This window comes from Equus caballus, chromosome 9 (assembly GCF_041296265.1).
Source record: "Equus caballus isolate H_3958 breed thoroughbred chromosome 9, TB-T2T, whole genome shotgun sequence".
NCBI lineage: Eukaryota > Metazoa > Chordata > Mammalia > Perissodactyla > Equidae > Equus > Equus caballus.
In genome coordinates this window covers 15,718,189-15,738,994 of record NC_091692.1, presented here as the reverse complement: position 1 = coordinate 15,738,994, position 20,806 = coordinate 15,718,189, and the positions used below count along the sequence as shown (strand labels likewise).

Sequence of the window (20,806 nt, the reverse complement as noted above, 5' to 3'; positions counted from 1 at the left end):
TGAAAGCAAGTGTATATCTCAACAATAAAATTTGCATCATTCGGTTTTCCTTTTGCCTTGACTGACAGGTTAAGAGAAAGGAAATATTAAGTATCATTCAGAATGCAAGTCGTTTAGTTTCATTTAATTCTTACAACACCCTACAACATAATTGTTACATTATTTTATGGATGAGGATGTTAAACCTCGGAAGTCAAACAACTTGCCCAACATTATACAGAGGACATGTTGGCCAAATACGCGTTTGTCCAACTCCTAAGACCATTCTGTGTTACGTGCCAACAATGTGCAGCCAGTGTAATTATATCAGCCAAGAGTTTCAGTTTCATTCTACTTTGTGTGTGCTGGTTTGTCTTTTACTTTATTGTCTTAGTCTGTTTTTATTATTGTTATAAGCTGACTCAAATTATCTTTAGAAATGGGTGAGGTACACATTTTAAATAAACATAAGAGAGTTTAAGGTAATCACTAAAGAAAGACGTTATGAATTGACTTATTATCCAAAGCAAAAATTGAGACATGTATGTGACCAAAACTTTGTGAAAACAGGTCAGAAATTGTGCAGTTTTCCAGTTAGTGTGGGCACACATGCATTTTGGAGTGACTGTTAAAAGAGAGAAAAAAATTACCTTCCTTTGCTAGTATTCTGGTTGGAAGAATAGTTAATTTGAACAAATTGGCATCACACAAGTTCCTGATGTCTTTTTTTACTGGTTGATTTTTAAAAGAACTTTCAAACCCATAAACGGAAATAAATGTATTTTGAACTAGCAGTCAAAGAAAAGCTGCCTAATTACAGGATGAGCCCCAATCTTTTCAAAAGACCATTGTTCTGACTTAATTAACATGAAGTGAAACAGTCCTACCACAACAGGGCCCATTCCCGTTAGGATAAATTACTCAGACGCAGTCCAGCAGCGAATTCCCTGGAGGAGAATCCTTCACTGCCCTTCCACCTGCACTACATCTTTCTCAAAGGCCTCAGCCACAGCTGGGGGCCTCCCTCGGAAGGGGCATCTGTTCCATATTGAATTTGCTCCATTTTGAGAAGCATGGACCTCAGCAGTCGATAGAACCATGGCTAGGAATGTGACATAGTGGCTTAGTAGCTATGGTTACGTAGAAAGCACTTTCCTTCTGGTCTCAAAATTTTCGTGTGAATATGTAAAAGTTTGTTGCTGCTTGTCTTAATATAGGGACGAATGGGATAGTTGAGGGAAAAATGCTGTTTCCTTAGCAGGATTAAGTTGAGCATGCTGGTTCATTAAGAAGCAAGGCTTTGGAGTCAGGCAGACCTGGCTTTGCCCGTTAGAGGCGTACGCTGTGGTACCACTTCCTTACTCTCAGCCTCGATTTCCTCATCTGTAAAGTGGAGACCTCAGTGGTCCGCTCTCATAGGGTTGATGCTCACTACACATGGCTATTACATGAGACGAGTCGACGCTCCCCCGACACATTATAAAAGATCATCCCCCACTTGCTTGCATGGGCCTTGTGATAACTTACACGCCACATTTTTCTTTTCACTCTATATATTAGCAGAGACCAGCTAATGAATAAGACCCGAGAAATTCCACTGGTCTATTCATCAGGAATGAAACCAAGTTTAAAACTAAAGCAATATAAACACGAATGTTTATTTTTTAGCCTATGGCAACGTCTTAGCCTTTATTCGTTTGGTAAGAATTTTTCTTCCCTAATTAGGTAAAGGTCACAGATGGTGGGGTGAATAAGTAACTGGTGTCCTCTAGGTAATTCTGTGACGCTAACCAAATTATTAACCGGCATTTGTCATGTGCTGAGATAAGAGTGGGAACGAAGCGTTTGAAATGAATCCAAATCATAACAGGAGATTAATTCATGTCTGAACACAATGCTAATGAAGCTCCGGTTTGAACACATTTTTAAAGAATTTATTCCGGTTTGAACACATTTTTAAAGAATTTATTCTATGAAGAAATATAACAGGTGATGGCCACAGACACATTACAATTAGGGGTCCACGGCAAACAGAGGAAAGGCCTCCTTCTTTTTCATCACGAAATTAAGGACTCCACTCCCAGTCCCAAAAATGAACTATAGTCCCCTTGAACGGTTGATGTTAGGTTTCCAGACCCGTAAGCACTATTAACGGCCAGCTTTCACTATTTTTAGGTAAATTCACTAAAATTCCATTCTTGTTAGGAATTGTGGAAATCATTTCTGTGAAAGCTGTTAAAATCAGTCAATAAATCCGGTTAATTCAGCTAATTGGTCAGTTCCATTTTTCTGTGTCTCATCTCAGTGTAACTATCATTTGTTCATTCAACACACTCATAAACAAGAAACATAAAGACAGAATCCAAGTCCTTAATTCTCGGGGGTCTAGTGGTCTTCATGAAACTTCATGTGGGAGTAGCAGCCTTCTTGATCTGGGAAGGTTTTCCCACAGACGCTACAGGAACAACCCTCATCGTCCTTGTGTGAACGGCGGACGTGGCTGTCATGGGCAGCGTGGGACGCAAAAGATTTGCCACAGAACTTGCACTTGAAGGGCTTCTCCCCCGAGTGCTGCCTGATGTGTGTGCGGAGTATGCTGGAGGCAGTGAACTTCTGCAGAGAATGGAAAAGAGAAGAAAAAGTAAACGTCCAACGACTGGACAACCGATTAAACAACGGGCTTATTTTCACTGTTACTGCCCCTTAGTTCTCCAATTGACGAACCTGGGGTTTTACGCTATCAAGGACTCATGGTCAGCAGCAGCCGCCTTACTCAAAAAGAACACGATTGACTTGTCACTGGCTGGTTTTGAGTAGTGGTGGCTGTTAGAACAGTGGCTCTTCAGTGGCTAAGATCACATGGGGGACTAGTTAAAAGTGCAGATTTGCCCACCTTACCCCAGAGAGTACGCCCAATAAATCTGACATGAGACTAAAGAACCTGCATTTAAACCAGCAATTCCAAAACAGGTGGACCTAGGACCACACTCCAAGACAGACTGCAGTACAGAAGGAGTCGCTAATATTGGCCAATGTCTTTGCATAAATCAGTACCTACTTGGTTCCTTTCTTATTTTTTTAAACTTTTTTGAGATAATTATCAATTCACATACAGTCATAAGAAACAAAAGATTCTGTGTGCCCTTTACCCAGCTTCCCCCAATGGTTATTACATCTTACAAAAGTATAGTTCATTATCACAACTAGGATATTGATGTTGACACAGTTAAGATACAGAACATTTTCATCATGAGGATCCCTCATGCTGCCCTTCTATAGCCACCCCCATCCCTCCCAGTCCCACTTTTTTCTTAAGCCGTGGCAACCACTCATCTGTTCTATCTCTATAATTTTATCATTTCAGGAATGTTATGTACATGGAATCATCCAGTATGGAGAACCCTTTGGGATTGGCTCTTTCTTACCCAGCGTAATTCTCTGGAGATTTGTCCAGGTGGTTGTGTGTTCATCTCCTTTTTTACTGCTGAGTAGTATTCCATGGTGCAGATGTACCACAGTCTGTTTAATCCCCTACCCATGAAAGGCCATCTGGCTTGTTTTGGGGTGGGGGGGTGCCTATTATGAACAAAGCTGCTACAAACGTTTGTGTACAGGTTTTTGTGTGAACATATAAGCCTTCATTTCTCTGGGATAAGTGCCCAGGAGAGCAACTGCTGGGTTATCTGGGAATTACAAGTTTAGTTTTAAAAGAAACTGCCAAACTTTTCCAGAGTGGCCATAACATTTTAGCTTCCCAAGTATTTGTTGTGTTTACGTATCTTTTCTTGGCCACTTCTGTTCTTTCCCTTATTTATAACCTTTCCCCTCATTCATTTCAATACTGTGCTCTGACCTTTGTCACTTTCAGGGAGTATATTAGAAAGTTAATGACTTTGTTTTTTGCGTCCATTGACAGTGACATAAAACACCAGGTCAAACTGGTGACCTTGAATTTGCGGGGTTGGGAGACAAGCACTCGACAATAGGGTGTCTGGACATATGTGGAACTGCTTCACTGCTCAGTAAGGTGCACAAGCTGTACCTGCCTAGAACAGCCAGACACAGCCAATTTTCATCAGCTTAAGTAATGGGAGGCTAATGTGTAAGCCAGAATGCCAAATAGCTAATTTATGCCTAAGTGAATTTAGTTTCCAGGTTAGCTACAAGCACAAGGTGAGGATCAGAATTAGAACTCTAGAATGATTATTTCCATTTTTGACACAATTACATTGCTGGATTAGTTCCTCTAAGCCAGGCAGATTCAATCTTTTATTTCTCTCTGGAAGGTTTAGAAGTCACCCTAAGACAGTCTATATTCCTCTAATGGCTTTACTATAAAAAAATTCAAATGACTCGATAATAGAAACAGTCTATTTCAGTGCTACCCAATAAGACTTTCTGTGATGATGGAAATGTTCTGTGTCTGTGCTGTCCACTTTGATGGTCACTAGCCACACGGGGCTTTTGAGCACTTGAAATGTGGCTAGTGCAATCAAGTTGCTGAATTTTCCATTTTATTTCACTTTTATCAATTTAAACAGCCTCGTATGATTAATGGCTAACTATGCATTAGACAGCACAGATGTGTGCCATCAAAACAGGACACAGGATGTTTTGGTCTACTATTTCTAAAGCATGGTCAAGCTATTGTTTCTACTCTAGTAACCCCTAACCACATATTTGTCTCTTCGTTTTTATAATTCAATATTCTGTATAACATAGATCAGATGCCACTTCAGTAACATTGCTCTAGAAAGTAAGATCAGCAGCATTTAAGAGTCTGTACTCTTACATACTACGTAATCAGGCCCACAATCATCGGGTCCTGGTAAATTTAGGAGTATATTTCATTATACATGTCCTAAATGCCAATTTGGCAATAGGAGGTCATATCTGACCATCTTAAACAAATCTGAACATATTTGGGGATGGAAATGGGGATTGGGTTGATAATGGACTAATTTACTAAGAACTCGTTATAAGCCAGGCTTTATGCTTCAAGTTCTTATCCATGGACACCCACACAGGGCTCAAGGCCAATGCCTTAGAAGGAGGGCCCATTTACCTTTGTACAATACACACAGTGGTAGGGTCTGTCTCCGGAGTGGACTCTCATGTGCTTGTTTAGGCTAGAAGACTGAGAGAAACATTTCCCACACGTGGAACACTAAGGTGAAAAAGAAAAATATAGCTGAAATCACATCTTCCCTCGCAAGCTCATTTCATCATTGTGTTCACCTAGGGGAGAGAGCAGAACTGCTCTTTCTATTCTGCGTCTGTAGGCAGAGGATCATGCAGACCTAGGCTCTGGTCCAGAGCCTGTTCAATGCTGTGACTTCAGGTAATTCATCTAAAGCCTTTGGGTATCAGTTGCTTCAGACGTGAATGTGGGAACCGAATGGGTTCGTGGCATGTAACAGAAGGCTGAGTTAGTCCCGCTCTGTCAACAAGTACCTGTGTGACCAGAGCACATCAGTTAACCTTGGAATTTTCATTTTTTGCTTTTCCTCATGGGCAAGGGCAAAATAGCTGCTCGGTCTTCCTCGCAGGAGTTAATTGCAAGCACTGTGCAATTAATTCAACAAGTATTAATGGAGTACCTACTATGGACTCAACTCTCTGCTAGAGACACGGAGCTAACAATCTAGCGGGGGTGGTGACGAATGTGTAGCCAAAATGGCGATATGGCTGGGAGATGAGTGGACACATGTTGTACCTACAAAAAGAGGGTAACATTTTGGGGGGCCGGTGAGAACATGTAGTGCAGCCGCTCGCTGTGAACAGTTCATGACGTTTCTCTGTGCTCTCGACCCTGGTGAGTCCTGTCCAACCTTCTCAGGACTTCTGAACCGGGTAAAGAAACTACTATGCTTTCACACCCTGCTCCCCAGCCGTGCTTACATGCACAGATGGGAGAGGTGGTATTTTTAGCTGGGAATTTTTAGTAGAATTTTGCGTGGATTTTTAAAGTCTTCTCTAATTTTGCTGTACCACTTGAAGTTTTAATAAAGAGCAGGTATTCTTATTACTAAAGCACAAAAAGTCAGATGTTCGAGTTAATATTGCAAAAAGAACAGGTCAATTATAAAAGGGCAGCAATTAGAAAATGAAACTGCTCTTGGAAATTAAAAACAAACAAGAACAACAAAAAAGTCGTGACTAGAAATGCTGTGCACCTGAACGGATCCAGCTAATTGCTAAGGACTGAATACACGATTTGGAAAAATAAGGTTGGGGATGTGTCTGAGGATGCTATGCAAAAAAAATTAGAAGTTAAGCACCAGGACATAGATTCAGCCTAACACCTGGTCAAAAGGACTTCCAGGAGACAGGGAAGGATCTGGAAGACAGACGATAACTAAAGAGAACAAGAAAAGCCCTGTGAGCTTAGGACTTGTGCCTTCAGGTGGGAAGCGTGCTTTGGACGCCACCAATTACACAGCAAAACAAAAAAAGAAAAGAAAAAGGCATCCAAATTTCAGAACTTCAAAGATAGAGAACAATTTCCACAAAGAAGAAAACTGGTTATTTACAAAGAAACAAGAACCAGCTTGGCATAAAATGATAGAAGAAAATGGAACGATGCCTTGAAGGTTCTGAGGGAGAATTATTTCTTTCTAAGATTCTAGATCCAGCCAAATTATCAAAGATGTGAGTAAAATATCCTCAGACACAGAAGGACTCAGAGAAATTTTCAGAGTACGCTTAAAAATAATTACTTGAAGATATGCCCCAGTAATATAAAAAAGAAATGCAGAAGGAAGATGAGTGGGATAGAAAAATCAGTAGAACTAATTCGGGAAGGTGGTAAAAATATCCAAATATGACCGTTCACAGGCCTGGAGAGCAACTGGTTCAAATCAGAACAAGCTCCATCAAGAACGCTTTCAACAAGGATGGAAACATCATCACAAGATTTACACAGTTAAGAACTAAATTGTCTCTTGCAATTAGAAATCCCAGCAAAAAACAAAAGCTCATAAGGAAGTCAAAGATGAAAGACAAATACAGTTAAAGTCGGGCATAATTTTGAGTAATTGACGGAGTGTAAGAAACAACACTTTCTGAAAGAACAAAGCCCTCTCTCCACTGGTCAGGTATTTCAGAAGGTTGGAGGGGCCGGCCAGGTAGCACAGTGGTTAAGTTCGTGCGCTCTGTTTTCGTGGCCTGGGGTTTGCAGATTCAGATCCTGGGTGTAGACCTTGCACCGCTTAGCAATCCACACTGTAGGAGCAACCCACATGAAATAGAGGAAGATTGCCGCAGATGTTAGCTCAGGGCCAATCTTCCTCACATACACACACAAAAAGGTTGGAGAAGACTGACATTCTAAACTCACATATGAAATCTTGGTACTCCTTGTTATGGAGTACAAGGATTTCCTCTGATATCTGAAAAGGAGAACGTTTAGGTTTTAAATGCTGGAAGAAGGGTGATAATAAAGGGTTTTCCATTGTTGGTTGTACACTCAGCATCTTCTGATATTTTAATCAATCAATAATTTTTTTCTTTCAGAAAAGGATTGTTCTTGTTAAAAATCATTTATCGAAGTTCTGCATGTCTGTTTCACTAGTGCTTGTTTTTCTTCTGTTCAAGTTAAATTGTGTGGTTTTTTTTTTTTTTTTTTTGAGGAAGATTAGCCCTGAGCTAACTACTGCCAGTCCTCCTCTTTTTTGCTGAGGAAGGCTGGCCCTGAGCTAACATCCATGCCCATCTTCCTCTACTTTTTTTTTATATGTGGGACACCTAACACAGCATGGCTTTTGCCTAGCGGTGCCACGTCCACACCCAGGATCCGAACGGGTGAACCCTGGGCTGCCGAGAAGTGGAACGTGCGCACTTAACCGCTGCACCACCAGGCAGGCCCCAAATAAAGTGTTTTCTTTTAGGCTTCTGCAGAAATTAAATAAACTTTATCATCTTAAAAGTTAAGTACACAACCTAAAGTATAGGAAATACAGAAATCTAAGAGAATAAAAAATATTAAGCAGTGAAAATAAAAGAAAACACCTCAATCTTTGGAACATAATGAGAAATTCAGGTTGAGATGGTGAGGCAGCAGCTAGACATGTGCCTCGAGCTCAGGACAGACTTGTTGGCTAGACATCTGAAACCCAGTGTTAAATGGTATTTGGAGTCACGATAAAGGGTAAGAACATTCAGGGGGAGTTTGCAAAGAGAAGAGAACTCAAGAACCCAAGAACCCTTGGAAACACGGAGTATGACAGGACTCCCTCACTTCCATTGCCAGGTAGAAATGAAAGCTCCTCTTTTGAAGGCCAAGTCACCACACTCCACTAGTACCAGCTTCCACCACCCTTCCCGTATCACTCCTGTCATCTATTGACCTCCTGGTCCTCAGTTCCCCAGTTTCAAAGACAGCAGTATCTGAGTACAGCTTCTCTCCTCCAACGCCAGCTGAAGACCACCACTGCCCTCAGTGTTTAGGCAAATGACCCATCCAACAGCCTAGCAGCAATTTCTTGACCCAATTCTGATAACTTTTTCCTGTCCACTTTAGTCAAAAACAAAACAAACAAAAACTAATCCTGTAGCTTCAACTTTCTTAAACGCCCTGTGATCTAGCAGCAGCCAATACTACAAATATCCTAAATGCTCTAACCCATTAACTGTAAGAGCCACCATTACACTTTATGCGATAACTAAAGAAGAAAACGCTACCCGTTAAAACTATGGTGTTGAACACATTCCAATTTCAGAAATATAAAAATGTGAAAAAACCCTCCAAATTCTAGAAGTGATCAAATATGGCTTGTAAATTATTACAAAAGCACATCGTAATACATACTGTCCAAGGACATACATTGACAAACCACAGGACAAATGCGAACAGTCAATAAAATATATTTTTAAATTTAAACCTCATGAATGATAACGATGCAAGTTCAAGCAAGACACCATTTTTCATCATAAAAAGGATAATATTGTGCAGGAGACCTGGGGCTGCTGACTACACCGCAAGCCCAGCAGGTTGGACTATGAATTGACACTTTCTCTGGGAAGCAGTTTAGCAACTAGATTTGAGCCTTAAAATTGAACACATCCTTCGACCCAGTTTTGGTACTTCTGAGAATCTATCCCAAAGAAATAATCAGAAATGGATAACAGAGATCATGATTTCTATATAATACTGTCCACTGCAGCAATAAGGGGAGGGGCACAAAACAGGGGATTGGTTAGATAAATTATGGCGCACCCATCTAATATACTGATATCGCCATGATTATGTTCACAAATTACTCAGGATGTAATGTTAAGTCAGAAAGCAGCCTCATGATACTCAGCATGATTCCAAACATACTACAATTACACACACACATATAGAAAAAAAGACACCTAAAATGTCTTAACTTTGGGCCACAGCATATCAAATGGTTTTTATTTTGTCCTTTCTCCAAATTGAATTTGCCAAGCACACACTATTTTCTCATGCTAAAAAATAAAAATTGGGAATAACAATTTAAAGCTTACCAAGTAAAGATATAAAAATCACTCTTGCTTCATCCTCAATCGTACTCCCAGAGTGACAGTTAGCAGTTGAACGTGTTTCTTTCCGACTGTTTTTCATTTATATGTAAACATCATACACAGCATACATAATAAAATATTTCAAATGGCATCATTCTATACCTAGCCTACAACTTCGTTTTGCTTAATAAGCCATAATTTATATAGCCAATTCTATGTTGATGAACATAGTCTGTAACTCTTCACCATCAGAATACTGGCCAGTGTCATTTTTTATTTTTGCCAGTCTATGGGTGAGAAATAATTTCACTGCCTTAATATTTAAAATGTTCTTTTTTTTTTTGAGGAAGATTAGCCCTGAGCTAACATCTACTGCCAACCCTCCTCTCTTTTTGCTGAGGAAGACTAGCTCTGAGCTAACATCATGCCTATCTTCCTCTACTTTATATGTGGGACGCCTACCACAGCACGGCTTGCCAAGCGGTGCCATGTCCGCACCCGGGATCCGAATCGGCGAACCCTGGGCCACTGAAGCAGAAAGTGTAAACTTAACTGCTGCGCCACCAGGCCGGCCCCTAAAATGTTCTTAGAGTTACAAAAATAATACGTGATAACTGTAAAGATATTCAAACTTCACAGAACGTAATGTACTGATTAAATGTGATTTTTCCAAAAGCTTAGCTGTGAACTGGAGGGGAGAGACAAAGGCGATTTTATGATTACTCTCAGTTTTCAGGAGAAAAACTGGGGCTCAGAGGAGTCCCTCAAGGTTGCAGCCTTGTCAGCTAGTCCTGACAGGACAGGGAGTCAGACCGAGTCCATCTGTACCCTAGCCCTGTCCTCTTTCTAGTTAAGCCCAATGGTAGCTTGCATTTTTTTGCACCAAGCCTGGCAGTGCAACCAGATTTCTGGAACGGCAGAAAATGGCTCCCTAATGCCACCACTGCTTTTCGTCCTCACCAAATCCTTGGCATGCCGTAGAGGCCTCCATGCTTTGGACCATGCCTACGCTTCATCCTCGCCTACAGCCATCACTATGCCTGCACAGATTACGGAACAAAGTGAAGTCACCTCACAACACATGCCAGGCTCTTTCCTGCCTGGAATGTCACAATCCTTTCCCCCTGACCAACCAACCCTGCTTCCATCCAATACAAATCAGAATACCCCACTGTCCCTCCAGACTCGGCTCAAGGCCACCTCTTCTATGAGGCCTTCCATTACCCAGGTGTCAGGTAGAAGTGGACATTCCTTCCTCAGCGCTCCTTTCTACCCTGTACGTCCATTCTGTCACTAATACGTCACTGCATTAGTCCATGTCTGCCCTTCCATAGCACTGTCACCTCCTTCAGAGACCCTGTCTCATCAGGCATTGTGTCCCAGCAACTTGCCAGGAGGCCCTTGGTGCGCTCAGGGGTCTGGGGAAGGAGCCTGAAGGCAGAGGGAGCGATGGGCGGGATCCTTCGCCGCCCTCATTCCTACCTTGTGAGGCCTGTGCTTCTCATGGACATGAAGGATATGGATCCGCAGCCGGTCCCGCTTCTCAAAGGATCTTTTGCAGAGAGAGCAAGGAAATTTCCTGTCACCCTTGTCCACACAGGCGGTGTACTTGAGATGCTTATCTCTGTAATATTTGTAGGTAAATACTTTTCCACATCTTTCACATCTGTAACCTTCTGCAGACTCTGTCAAACACAGGGATAAGTGCCAGTGGCTTTGTCAGCTTCCTTCCCTCATTCTTACTTCCTCCAAGATGATTTTTAAAAACTTTTTCTCACAGAAAATTTTAAACATATACCACAGTCAAAATAATAGAATAAACCCTCATGTGCCCAGCACCAAGCTTCAACAATCAGCAACTCATAGTCAATTTTGTTTCCATTTATGTCCCTTCCCTCCACAATGGATTAAACTAATACTAACTTATCATTTGGTTCATAAATACCTCAGACAGTAACCTTTAAAAGATAAAGATTTTTAAAAGCATAACCATAATGCCATTGTCATACCTAAACAATTAACTCATATTCCTTAATAGAAATACATGTATCTGTGAGTACATATATACACATACATATGTTTGTATAATTATTTCACAGCCAGTTTGTTCAATTTAAGATGCAAAGTCTACATATTGTCCACAGTTGCCACGTCTCTTCACTTTCTTAACCAGTAGGCTCTCCTTCCCTTTTACTTCCTGCAACGTATCTGTTGAGGAAGCCCCGTCTATGGCCCCATTTAAGAGCAGTTCAGTCCTATAGTTCTTGAACACTCCTGACTGGCATGCGTTACAAGGTGACTATACCAAACACACCCGTCTCATTGTTCCTTTCAGATCAGTCTGAGCTACAAGTTCAAAGCAGTTCCCCCAGGACAACAGTGGGAACCCACAGCTTCCCTCCCAGGGGTCACAAGTGCTGTTCCATCTGACCCCATTTACAAAGCCTTAAGCACCCTTTTATCTTAGAGTTCACTTCTCTGAACTTTTGGGGAGGATTCCAGAGCTAGAATTTTCTGGTATAGAGTAAGGATGACAACATCTCACCTTCCTTAATACATAGGGTTGTCACCACGATTAATTTAATTCTAACACTTATTGAGTTCTTACCACCATCAGTGATGCTATCACTGGGTGATAGACAAGGCCAAGAAAGGTAACTCTGTCTTTATCAACAGAGGAGAGAGGGGGAGGAGAGAGGTTAGAGAGGGTGCGGCGGACTCTAGCAAAGGAGATCCCAGGTCCAGGGGTGTCTATATGTTGGGGGGAGGGGAGAGGACAGGGGCCACCTACAAAAGCATCCTTGCCGAGGTCGCTCTGGACTCCAGAGGATAAAGTAGCTTTGACTGAATGCATCACTGAGACCTCATTGTCTGGCCCCAGGGAGGGAGAGAAGAGCCAGGAGTGAGTGTATGCAGGGGTCTGTAGATGGAAATCTTTTTGGCATCAGGACAGCAGGAAGCTATCCATCAGGGGCTTTGTTAGTTGACAACTATGTCCCAGGCACGTTTAACAGGTGGCTAAGGAAATAAACCATCCATTAAGTAAATAACCAGGAAGGCAACCGCCCACCCCAGGACCAGGCTTCGCCCCGCCACGTCTATCACTTTCATTGAGGTGCTAATCCTCTCTGAATGCCCCTGCTGGGGCGGTTTTGGCTCAGAGCTAGAATTTTCATTGGTCAGAAATACCTGGCCTTCCTGCTTCCTGGGGTGGAAAGAGAGGGTCTGCAGGACACGGTCAGCGATCTTTACAAATCAAAGCGCTAAAGCACACCAAAATTCAGAATAAAGGTTCAGCAGTGAGTTTGCATAAGAACAACCATTTAGGTGAAAAGGAGACACCACCCTTACTAATTAGGCTTCAGCTGCCCACGTTTTCTGCTCAGGTCTTTGGAAATCCTCTTAACCTAACTTTATCCTGTTCCCTTTCCTCATTCTTCTCCATCTCCATGAGCTACTCTTTTTAGCCATTGGTGTCTCAGTACCAACGATGACGATGACGCTTTCTGCCCCACTACAAACACCCAGTTCAGACAGTTTGGTAACGATTAAGAGTTGTCTTCACATTCCACACCTCCATCCCCCAAAACACACACTCTGCAGGCTTGTATACTCAAATAACCCGCCCACATAGGGTCCAGACCCTTCCCTCCCACTCAAGACCTTAAAGGGGAAGGCTCCCACCAGTTCTCCCCAAAAGCCTTTGAGAAAAACAGTTTTGAGAGGACAAAGGAATTTTGACTTTTCTTTCCTTTTTATCCTTTCCAAAAACATTCATAATAGAAAACAAATGAATTCATCCATAATTCTTCCCAATGAATTAAATTATTTACAGGTTCCCTTCCACATATTGTCCAAAATACCTATTATTTTGACAGTGCTGTAAGCATCAGATATAATTTGGCTCAGAACTGGAGCACAGGTAACCGCATGCTGGGTTTGTCCCTACTTGCTATTATTCTCAAGCTCTCATCCCTGTTGCTTATCACACGATTGAGATCTCTGATATCTGTGTACCATTCCATGTTAATACATCATCATTTACTTAACAATTATTCTACTACTGACCATTTAGGTTGTTTGTGCTTTCTCACTACAACATGGATAGTGCTGTAGTAAAAATCCTCATGCACAAGGCTTTTCCTTTTGGATTATTTCCTGAAGACAAATTTCCAGAAGAGTATTACTGAGACATCAAAGGTTATGAACATTTTAATAGCTCTATACGTAGTGTTAAATACTTTTTCAAAAGGATAATGATTAGATTTTGTTGAGTTATCAAGCATGTATTTTTCTCAAATGCATTTTCACTTTCATTTCGAAAGCGGATTGGTACATTTTTGCAAGTGTCCAAAAGGACTTACTTGGCTTGGTGCTAAGCAGGAGACAACTGTGAGTTCCAGGACTCGAGAGAATCCCACCACCTCACCACCACCCCACCCAGACCCCAACCACACAGTGGGGTAGGAGGAAGACAGTTCACTGAAACAATTCCGACAAGCCCTCATTATTCGGCCTCTAGAAAGATACCGCTCATTATTCACCTCCTAATCCCTGAGGAACACGTCCTCGCCTCAGGCTTCACTCTTCCCTGAGCCTGGATTGCCTTCCCTCTCTTCCTGCCTATCATATGTCTCATTCCATCTCATCCCTAAAGCAGCTTTTCCCAACTTATTCGCAGTGTCTTTCTCCTTCATTCAATGCATGTTGGGATCAAGGAGCAGGAGATATTAAGGCGTTGAGGGTTATTCCTGCCCTGAAGGTCTCAGTCTAGCTGGGACACGCAGGCAGGCAATCCCTGCAGTGTGTGATGAATGCAATTCACATTTTCCTTAACCTGTTATTTATTATAACCTAATAAGGTGGTCTTCTATCTGATTCCTCATATCACAGTAATTTGCATTTGTCTTATCCCACCTACTAGATCAGTAGTTCCCAAACTTTCGTGTATATAAAAATCAATCGGAGAGCTTATTTAAAGCACAAATTCCGGAGGCTCACTCCAAGAGAGTGAGTGGGTCAGTGGTCCTCTAGCTCTTTGCTGCTCAAATGCGGTCCAGGGACCAGCAGCATCAGCATTCCCTGAAACCTTCATAGAAATGCAGAATCTCAGGTCCCAACCCTGAATGAGAATCTACATCTTCCCAGCATCCCCAGGTATTCACATCCACATCAACACTGGAGAGCGAGAGTCTAGCTCAATGCTTCTCAAAGTTGACTGAGACCCACAGTAAGAAATTCATTTGATGACTGAGACCCAGCATACACACACATACCCATTTGAACCAAAAACCTCACCAAACAAGGGTTATCTTACTCAAGTAGGAATTACATCAATACTTCCCATTCTATTTTATCCTTATTCTCTTTTTTTCCTCTAATGCTGGTCTCCACCACTAAATTGATTTCCCACCCCATTAAGATACTATAGGCCACCATTTGAAAAACACTGCTGTAGAGTTCTGACTCCATAGCTGTGTTAGCTTGAGCAGAGATGAATCAGAATCTGGCTCCCATAAGGCAAAGCTTGCATCCATTTATTTCACTTTTATTTCCAAGAGGGGGTAAAGGGGCAAAAGAATAGGTATGCTTGTGAATACAAGTAGCTTCAACAGCTTTGGGAAAATGAGGGCACTTTCCTCCAGCTGGGTCCCCCTGGTTAGAGACACCCTCAGTTTAGTCTCCTGCCCTAGCCTTTGGGAGGGAGGAGCGCCAGAAGAAAGCAGAGAAGCTGCGGGAAGGTGCTCATGTTTGAAAAGAGCCCCGTCCTTCCACCAGGAGGGCCTCCGCGTTCGAGGAGTACACTCACCCTCCGAGGGCTCGGAGGCCTGCTTCCCCTTCTCTGTGACCTGAAGGCTCACGGGAATGTCCAGGAACTTTTCATAGCAGTCTCCATACCACACAAGGAGCTCCTGGTTCTGGTGGATCTCCTTGCAGCTCTCATAGAAGATCTGCCCTTGGCATTGCACCGCCACCAGGTTCTGCTCCTTGGGGAACCGCGCACAGTTGACGTAGGACATCCAGTTGCCCGCACTTCCTTTCCCATCTATAAAGTGGCTCAAATGACCATCTTCAAAGATCTAAATGAAATAAGACACGAAGTTTGAAAAATGCACTTTTTTGGGGGGCTAACCTATACAACAAATGTACTCATTAAAATTTAAAATCCAAATCACACCCTTTAATCCACTGAATAGTTTTCTTATTATTAATATTAAATTATTATTAAGCCTAAATAGATTTATTAACTTAAGAATCTCTCTATAGGTGATGTGACATTTTTAAAATGTTGTTACTTTTATCACTTTCTTGATTTCCAAATTTCCATAGTGAGCATACGTTAATTTCATAAGTAGAGGTTAAGGGAAACAAGAGGGCACATTTAATTTCATCCCTTAAAGACAACCACTTAGTTTTGTATTTTATCCTGACCTAGTTTTCATGCATGTTAACGGAGCCATAATTTAGTTCTTTCTCTGCTGTCCGCAATGCTACTGTATCCAATGTTTTGTTATTATAAACAACCCTATGATTAACATCTTCCTCATGGTCTGAATTTCAGATTACTTTCCTCAACTATATTCCCAGAAGTAGAAATTCGGGGTCAAGGAGGGGTTATCTGATATATTCTGACAAACTGCAGTCCCACCAGCACGTGCCACACACAGTCAAGAGTACCAGTTTTTACAAACCCTTAGCTAATTTCAGAGGCAAATGATATCGAAATTTTAAAATTTGTTTTTATTCCCTTTGGGATATTCTCAGCATCACTCTATATTTAAAGCATTTGGTTTTGTCTCTAAATATAACACAGTGCATTAATTCTTTAAATGTATATTCCACGACTAATCTTCACACACTAAAATGACTTAAGGTACCAAAAAATACATAGAATTCCTGCCGGGCGCTATCCTCAGGGAGTGAACACCCGCCTTTCCTTCCCTTTATGTTGCAAAACAGGCAGCACAGACAGCAGATTACTGCCCTGAGTGTCCCTCTCCCGGGCCAGGATGCTCCCAGAGGGGCAGACGCCAAGATTTTTCCCCACCAGCCTCCTCCTCACTTTGAGCCAACCCACCAGAAAGATATTTACCTCCCACATCAGAGAATTGTCTCCATAGGTCTTGACTTCACTGGCGTTGACCACTTTACCTTGAAAGGGCCCAAATCTGGCTCCTTTGGCAATGTGGCTACTGCAGAACACACCAAAATGTGGAACTTCGCCAAACACAGTCTGCCTGAGGCAGAGACCTAGAGGAAACCCGAAGCGGGAAAGCCACTGAGGAAAATGACCACGTCTGTTTGAGGAAAGAAATGCAAGCAAGGTGCCCCGCCTACCTTCTGGTAGACGAAGGGAGTGTTTATCCAGACTTTGAGGAAGAGAATCAGACCCTAGAAAAAGACAGGGTTAGAAAGTTAAAATTCATAAGGCACTTCCCTCCCTACTCCCTAGAAGGCAACCATTACCATCACTTCGATGTTTACCTAACCTTCATATTTTTCCTGGTCCTTTTACAGTTTCTCATGTGGGACTCTGAACAACCCTTGCAAGGTGGCGTAATTAACCCCATTTTGCAAATTTAAGATTTTGTCTAAGGTCAAGGTGCATGGCTGAGCTGGGACTCTCAACGTGAAGTGCATGAAGCTCTCATGGAGACCTTGCACATCCAGGTAGAACCTGATCCCGGGTGACAAGTCTGCTGCATGAACCATTTCTCTCCTCACCTTCAGCTCTCACTAAAACCAACCTCAGGAGTCATGTCGTCAAGCAAGCAGGGCCTCAAAAGTGAGCCTGGCTCCCCGGGCCCCATCCTCTGATGGAAGCGCCTACACGCCCCTGCCAGACTTGTACAGCCTCAGATCCACCTCCAGCGTCGCTTGCCTACTCCTGCCCCCTCCCACCTCTACTCCCGTCCAACCCATCTCCCGGTTGATGTCGACTGCCTTTACCCGAGCTGTCTGTGGGGACCAGGAGGCCCGAAATCGCATGGTGCAGGCGCGCTGAGGGCTCCAGGCTGGGGATGACTCCGTACAGAACTAAGTACAGGTCCTCCTGGGTGAAGTGGTAAGGCCGAGGCGACTTCTTCTCCTGGCTCAGGAGTTTGGGGCCATCCTCAGACCGCTTGGTGGAGGAGCAAGATAATAACTGGGAGGTCTTCAGCCTCTCCGGGAACAAGGAAGCGTCCACAGGGGGCGGTGGAATTAGAATTTCAGGTCCACAACACTGGTCACTGTCGCTGCGGCCACCAAGGTGGCCCAAGCCTTCCCTGGCGGCGCCCGTACACTCGCGGCTGCTGTTCAGAAAAGGGGGCCCCTCCCTGGGGAGGTGGGGAATGGGGTACCACGGCGGCAGCTTGCTGTACCAGGGCAGATCGTAGAGCGGCTCCCTCTGGAGGGCCAGGCCGGGGCTCAGCAAGGGAGGAGCCGGCCGGAAGGCGAAGGGGGGCACCGCCTGGGATGCAGACACGGCGGCCTCCAGCTGCCGGAAAGGTTGGAAGTTCTCCTCCGCAGCGGCGAGGCTGTTCCCGTAGTGGCCAAAGGGCAGGTACGGCGTGTAGTAGGCGGCCAGACGAGGGGGGCTGCTCTGGAGCCTCTCGGGCGGGTAGCACACCTTGTCCTGGGATCCGGCCTCGCCTGGCGGCCGCAGAGCCATCCCGGCCGCGGCGCGCGGCGCGTCTGCGGAAAGCAAGCGCGGACGGGTGAGGGGCTCTCGCCGCCTGGCCTCCACCATGCGCGCCAGCCCCAGGTCGGAGGGAACTGGATAAACTTCCCACTTGGATCCCGCAAGCCCTACCCCACAAACAAAACGAAAAAACAGCAATGAACACAAACACAGAAAAACCCAAAACGAAAATCTGCCAGGAACCCGCCCGACTCCAAGTTCCTGGGAGGGGTCGCCTTTGCCTTCCCCCTCCAAAAACACCTTGACCGAACACGGCGGGTTTCCGAGCCCCCCTCTCCAGGTGCGGCCCGAACCCGCCTCCTGCAAAATCTGGTTCAAGTTCCCTCTCCCGCCCTCCCGTCCATCCAACAAACTCCCGCAGCGTCGGTCGGAGCCGCCGGGGCCGCGGCCGGGAGCCGAGCGCAAGCCCGCACGGAGCTATGGGCAGGCGGCAGTCCCGAGCGCCTCTGGGTCCCCAGCGGGGAGGGAAGGGCCAAGGGCCCCCCGTCGGATGGCGCAGGGGGCAGGTCCCGGAGGCCGCCCCGCTGCGAGCCCCAGCTCTGACCCCGCGGACCTGGCGGTCCCTGCTGCCGGGAGGAGCAGGGCGCGCCCTCCGGCTCCCCTCCGAGCTCCGCAGCCAGCGCCCGGCGTCTCACGTGGACCGAGTCCCGCCACACGCCCCAAGTCCCTCGGGAAACTCCAGCTGCCCCACTTGGGGGCGCAGGGGGCCTGGGGTCGCCTCTGGGAGCAGGCAAGGACGAGCCCCAGGCTAGGCGGGAGAGCAGCCTCCCGGCCGCCGGCCCTCGCGCCCCTGCGCCGCCGCCGCCACCCCGAAAGGGCGGCGTTTGAACCGACACGAGTTCACCAAGGCTGAGGACTGGAGCCCCGTCAGGGCGGCGGGTCTTGAGGGCAAGATCAATGAGTCCAATCAGGAAACCAAGCAGGGTCGTGACTCAGAAATTAACGAACACGGGGGTCAGGGGAAGAGGTCAGCCACCACGAAGGCATCCGCCCGTCTCCGGAGCCCCCAAAGGCGCACTGCTCCTGGCCTCCCCTCACCTCTAAGATCTGCAACTTGGGGCTGAAAGCCGCTTAAGGAGTAAAAGCCCCAAGAGGGCAAAACGGCCACCCAAAACGAACCGCGCCAGCCACCGCTGCCTGCGCTTCCCAAACGCCCGGTGCACGACGGCCCCGGGCCACCGCGGCGCGCCCCGCCCGCACCCACCTCCGAGAGCGCCGCCGCCGGGCGGGCGCTGCGGGAGCCAGCGGGCGGCGCAGAGGGCTCAGGACGGCAGGCTTCGGGCGCGCCCGGAGGGCCGAGGAGAGTTTAAGAGGGCGGCGGGCGGGCGGGGCCCCGGGGCCTGGAGAGGGCGAGGGTGGGGATGAGCCGCGGCCCACGCAGGTCCCCAGGCGCATCCCTCCCCGCCCACTGCAGCCATTGGCTGGCGCTCGACTCGCCCCCCCAGTCCCCAGGGGGTCGCGCACTGAACTCAGCGGTTCTCCAAACCCTCTCCCGGACCCTGGCCAAGCGCTCGCCGCCCGCTGTTTGGGGCGGGCACAACCGCTGCTCCAGGCCTGCCGGGTGGGGGAACAAAAAGCCTGAGCAGGTGTCACCCAGGATCCCCAGAGAAGCCCCTCTGCCCCACACCGACCCTGAGTCGGCGCCCATAAGGCCGGGACTCGCGTCCCGGGGTCGCGCCCCTGCCTGTCGGCTTCGAGTTCCCAAGAGCCCAGCCTGGCCAAAGGCGGCCTCGAACCCCAAGGACCAGGTGGACGTCTGTCCCTGATACCTCGTGGGGAGCGGGCACCGCCCTTCGGGCTGGGAAGCCGCGCCTTGTGGGTCCGGGGCGCGGACACGTAGAAGCGGTGGGTTCACCTAGACTCTGGGCTCTGCTCCCGCGATGCTTCCGAGGTTTCGGATGGCTGTGTAGCCCTCTTGGGGCCTTTACTTCTTAAGTAGCTTCCAGTTTCCGAGGACCAGCCCCCTGTGCTCCACCGCTGTCTCTTTCCACCGGGGAAAGCTTGTGACCTCGGACGCGCAGGGCGCTTGAAAAGCAAGGTCCAGACCCATACCGCGCGCTCGATGAGCGCATTTTTATTCTCCTGGCCGGCGATTGAGCGAAAGAAAGGAGCACTTAGGCCCATTCACATTCACTCCTGGAAGCATCTAGGGTGGAGGAATCCCCTGTAAGGCCGGGTGACCTTGGCCAGGTTCCTAGCCACCCCGGCCGTTGCTTCCTCTGCAAAATAGAGCGAGCACTGGCCGCCTCTGGGCGCGGCGGCGAGGGTCGAGAGCAGAGGCGGAAACCCCCCAGGCCTGGTTACTAAACGTGGAGGGAAGGGAAGGAGGAGACAGCCATCGGCTAAGGCGCAGCCAAAGGTCCTAACGCTGGCGGAAAGGGAGCCCTGTGGCGGAGCGTGGCTTCCTCCGTGAGCTACCCGACCTTCCAGAGCAGCCACGGCGGGGCGGGCGCCCCTCTCGGGTCCCGGGCCCTGGGGCGCCGGCGTGCGCAACCCCCTCCTCCCCACCGCCCACCCACCGCGCCCACGTGCGGGGGCCAGGTCACCGCGCCAGCTGGTCTCAGGTGCCGTCGGGGGAGCCCGCGCTGCCTGGCTCTGGACCCGTTTCCCCGTCGTAAGGAGGATCTGAGACGAGAGGGGGCGCATTCATTTCTC

General features: G+C 46.5%; 1 protein-coding gene across 2 annotated transcripts; it reads right to left on the bottom strand.

Moving 5' to 3' along the window:
• Window positions 1-1,891: 1,891 nt before the first annotated feature.
• On the bottom strand, window positions 1,892-19,502 carry PRDM14 (PR/SET domain 14). 2 transcript variants are annotated; one of them, XM_001494030.5, is made up of 8 exons: window positions 19,356-19,502; window positions 17,419-18,144; window positions 16,807-16,860; window positions 16,562-16,719; window positions 15,278-15,548; window positions 10,951-11,153; window positions 5,045-5,146; window positions 1,892-2,592 (listed from the first exon to the last, which is right to left on the bottom strand). In XM_001494030.5, the coding sequence occupies exons 2-8, from the start codon at window positions 18,119-18,121 to the stop codon at window positions 2,365-2,367; spliced, it is 1,719 nt and encodes a 572-aa protein (XP_001494080.5). In that variant the 5' UTR covers window positions 18,122-18,144; window positions 19,356-19,502; the 3' UTR covers window positions 1,892-2,364. The 2 variants fall into 2 exon arrangements, with proteins under 2 accessions (XP_001494080.5, XP_023504253.2); XM_023648485.2 differs by lacking the exon at window positions 19,356-19,502 and having other exon boundaries at window positions 16,562-16,860; window positions 17,419-18,138.
• Between the last annotated feature and the right edge of the window lie 1,304 nt (window positions 19,503-20,806).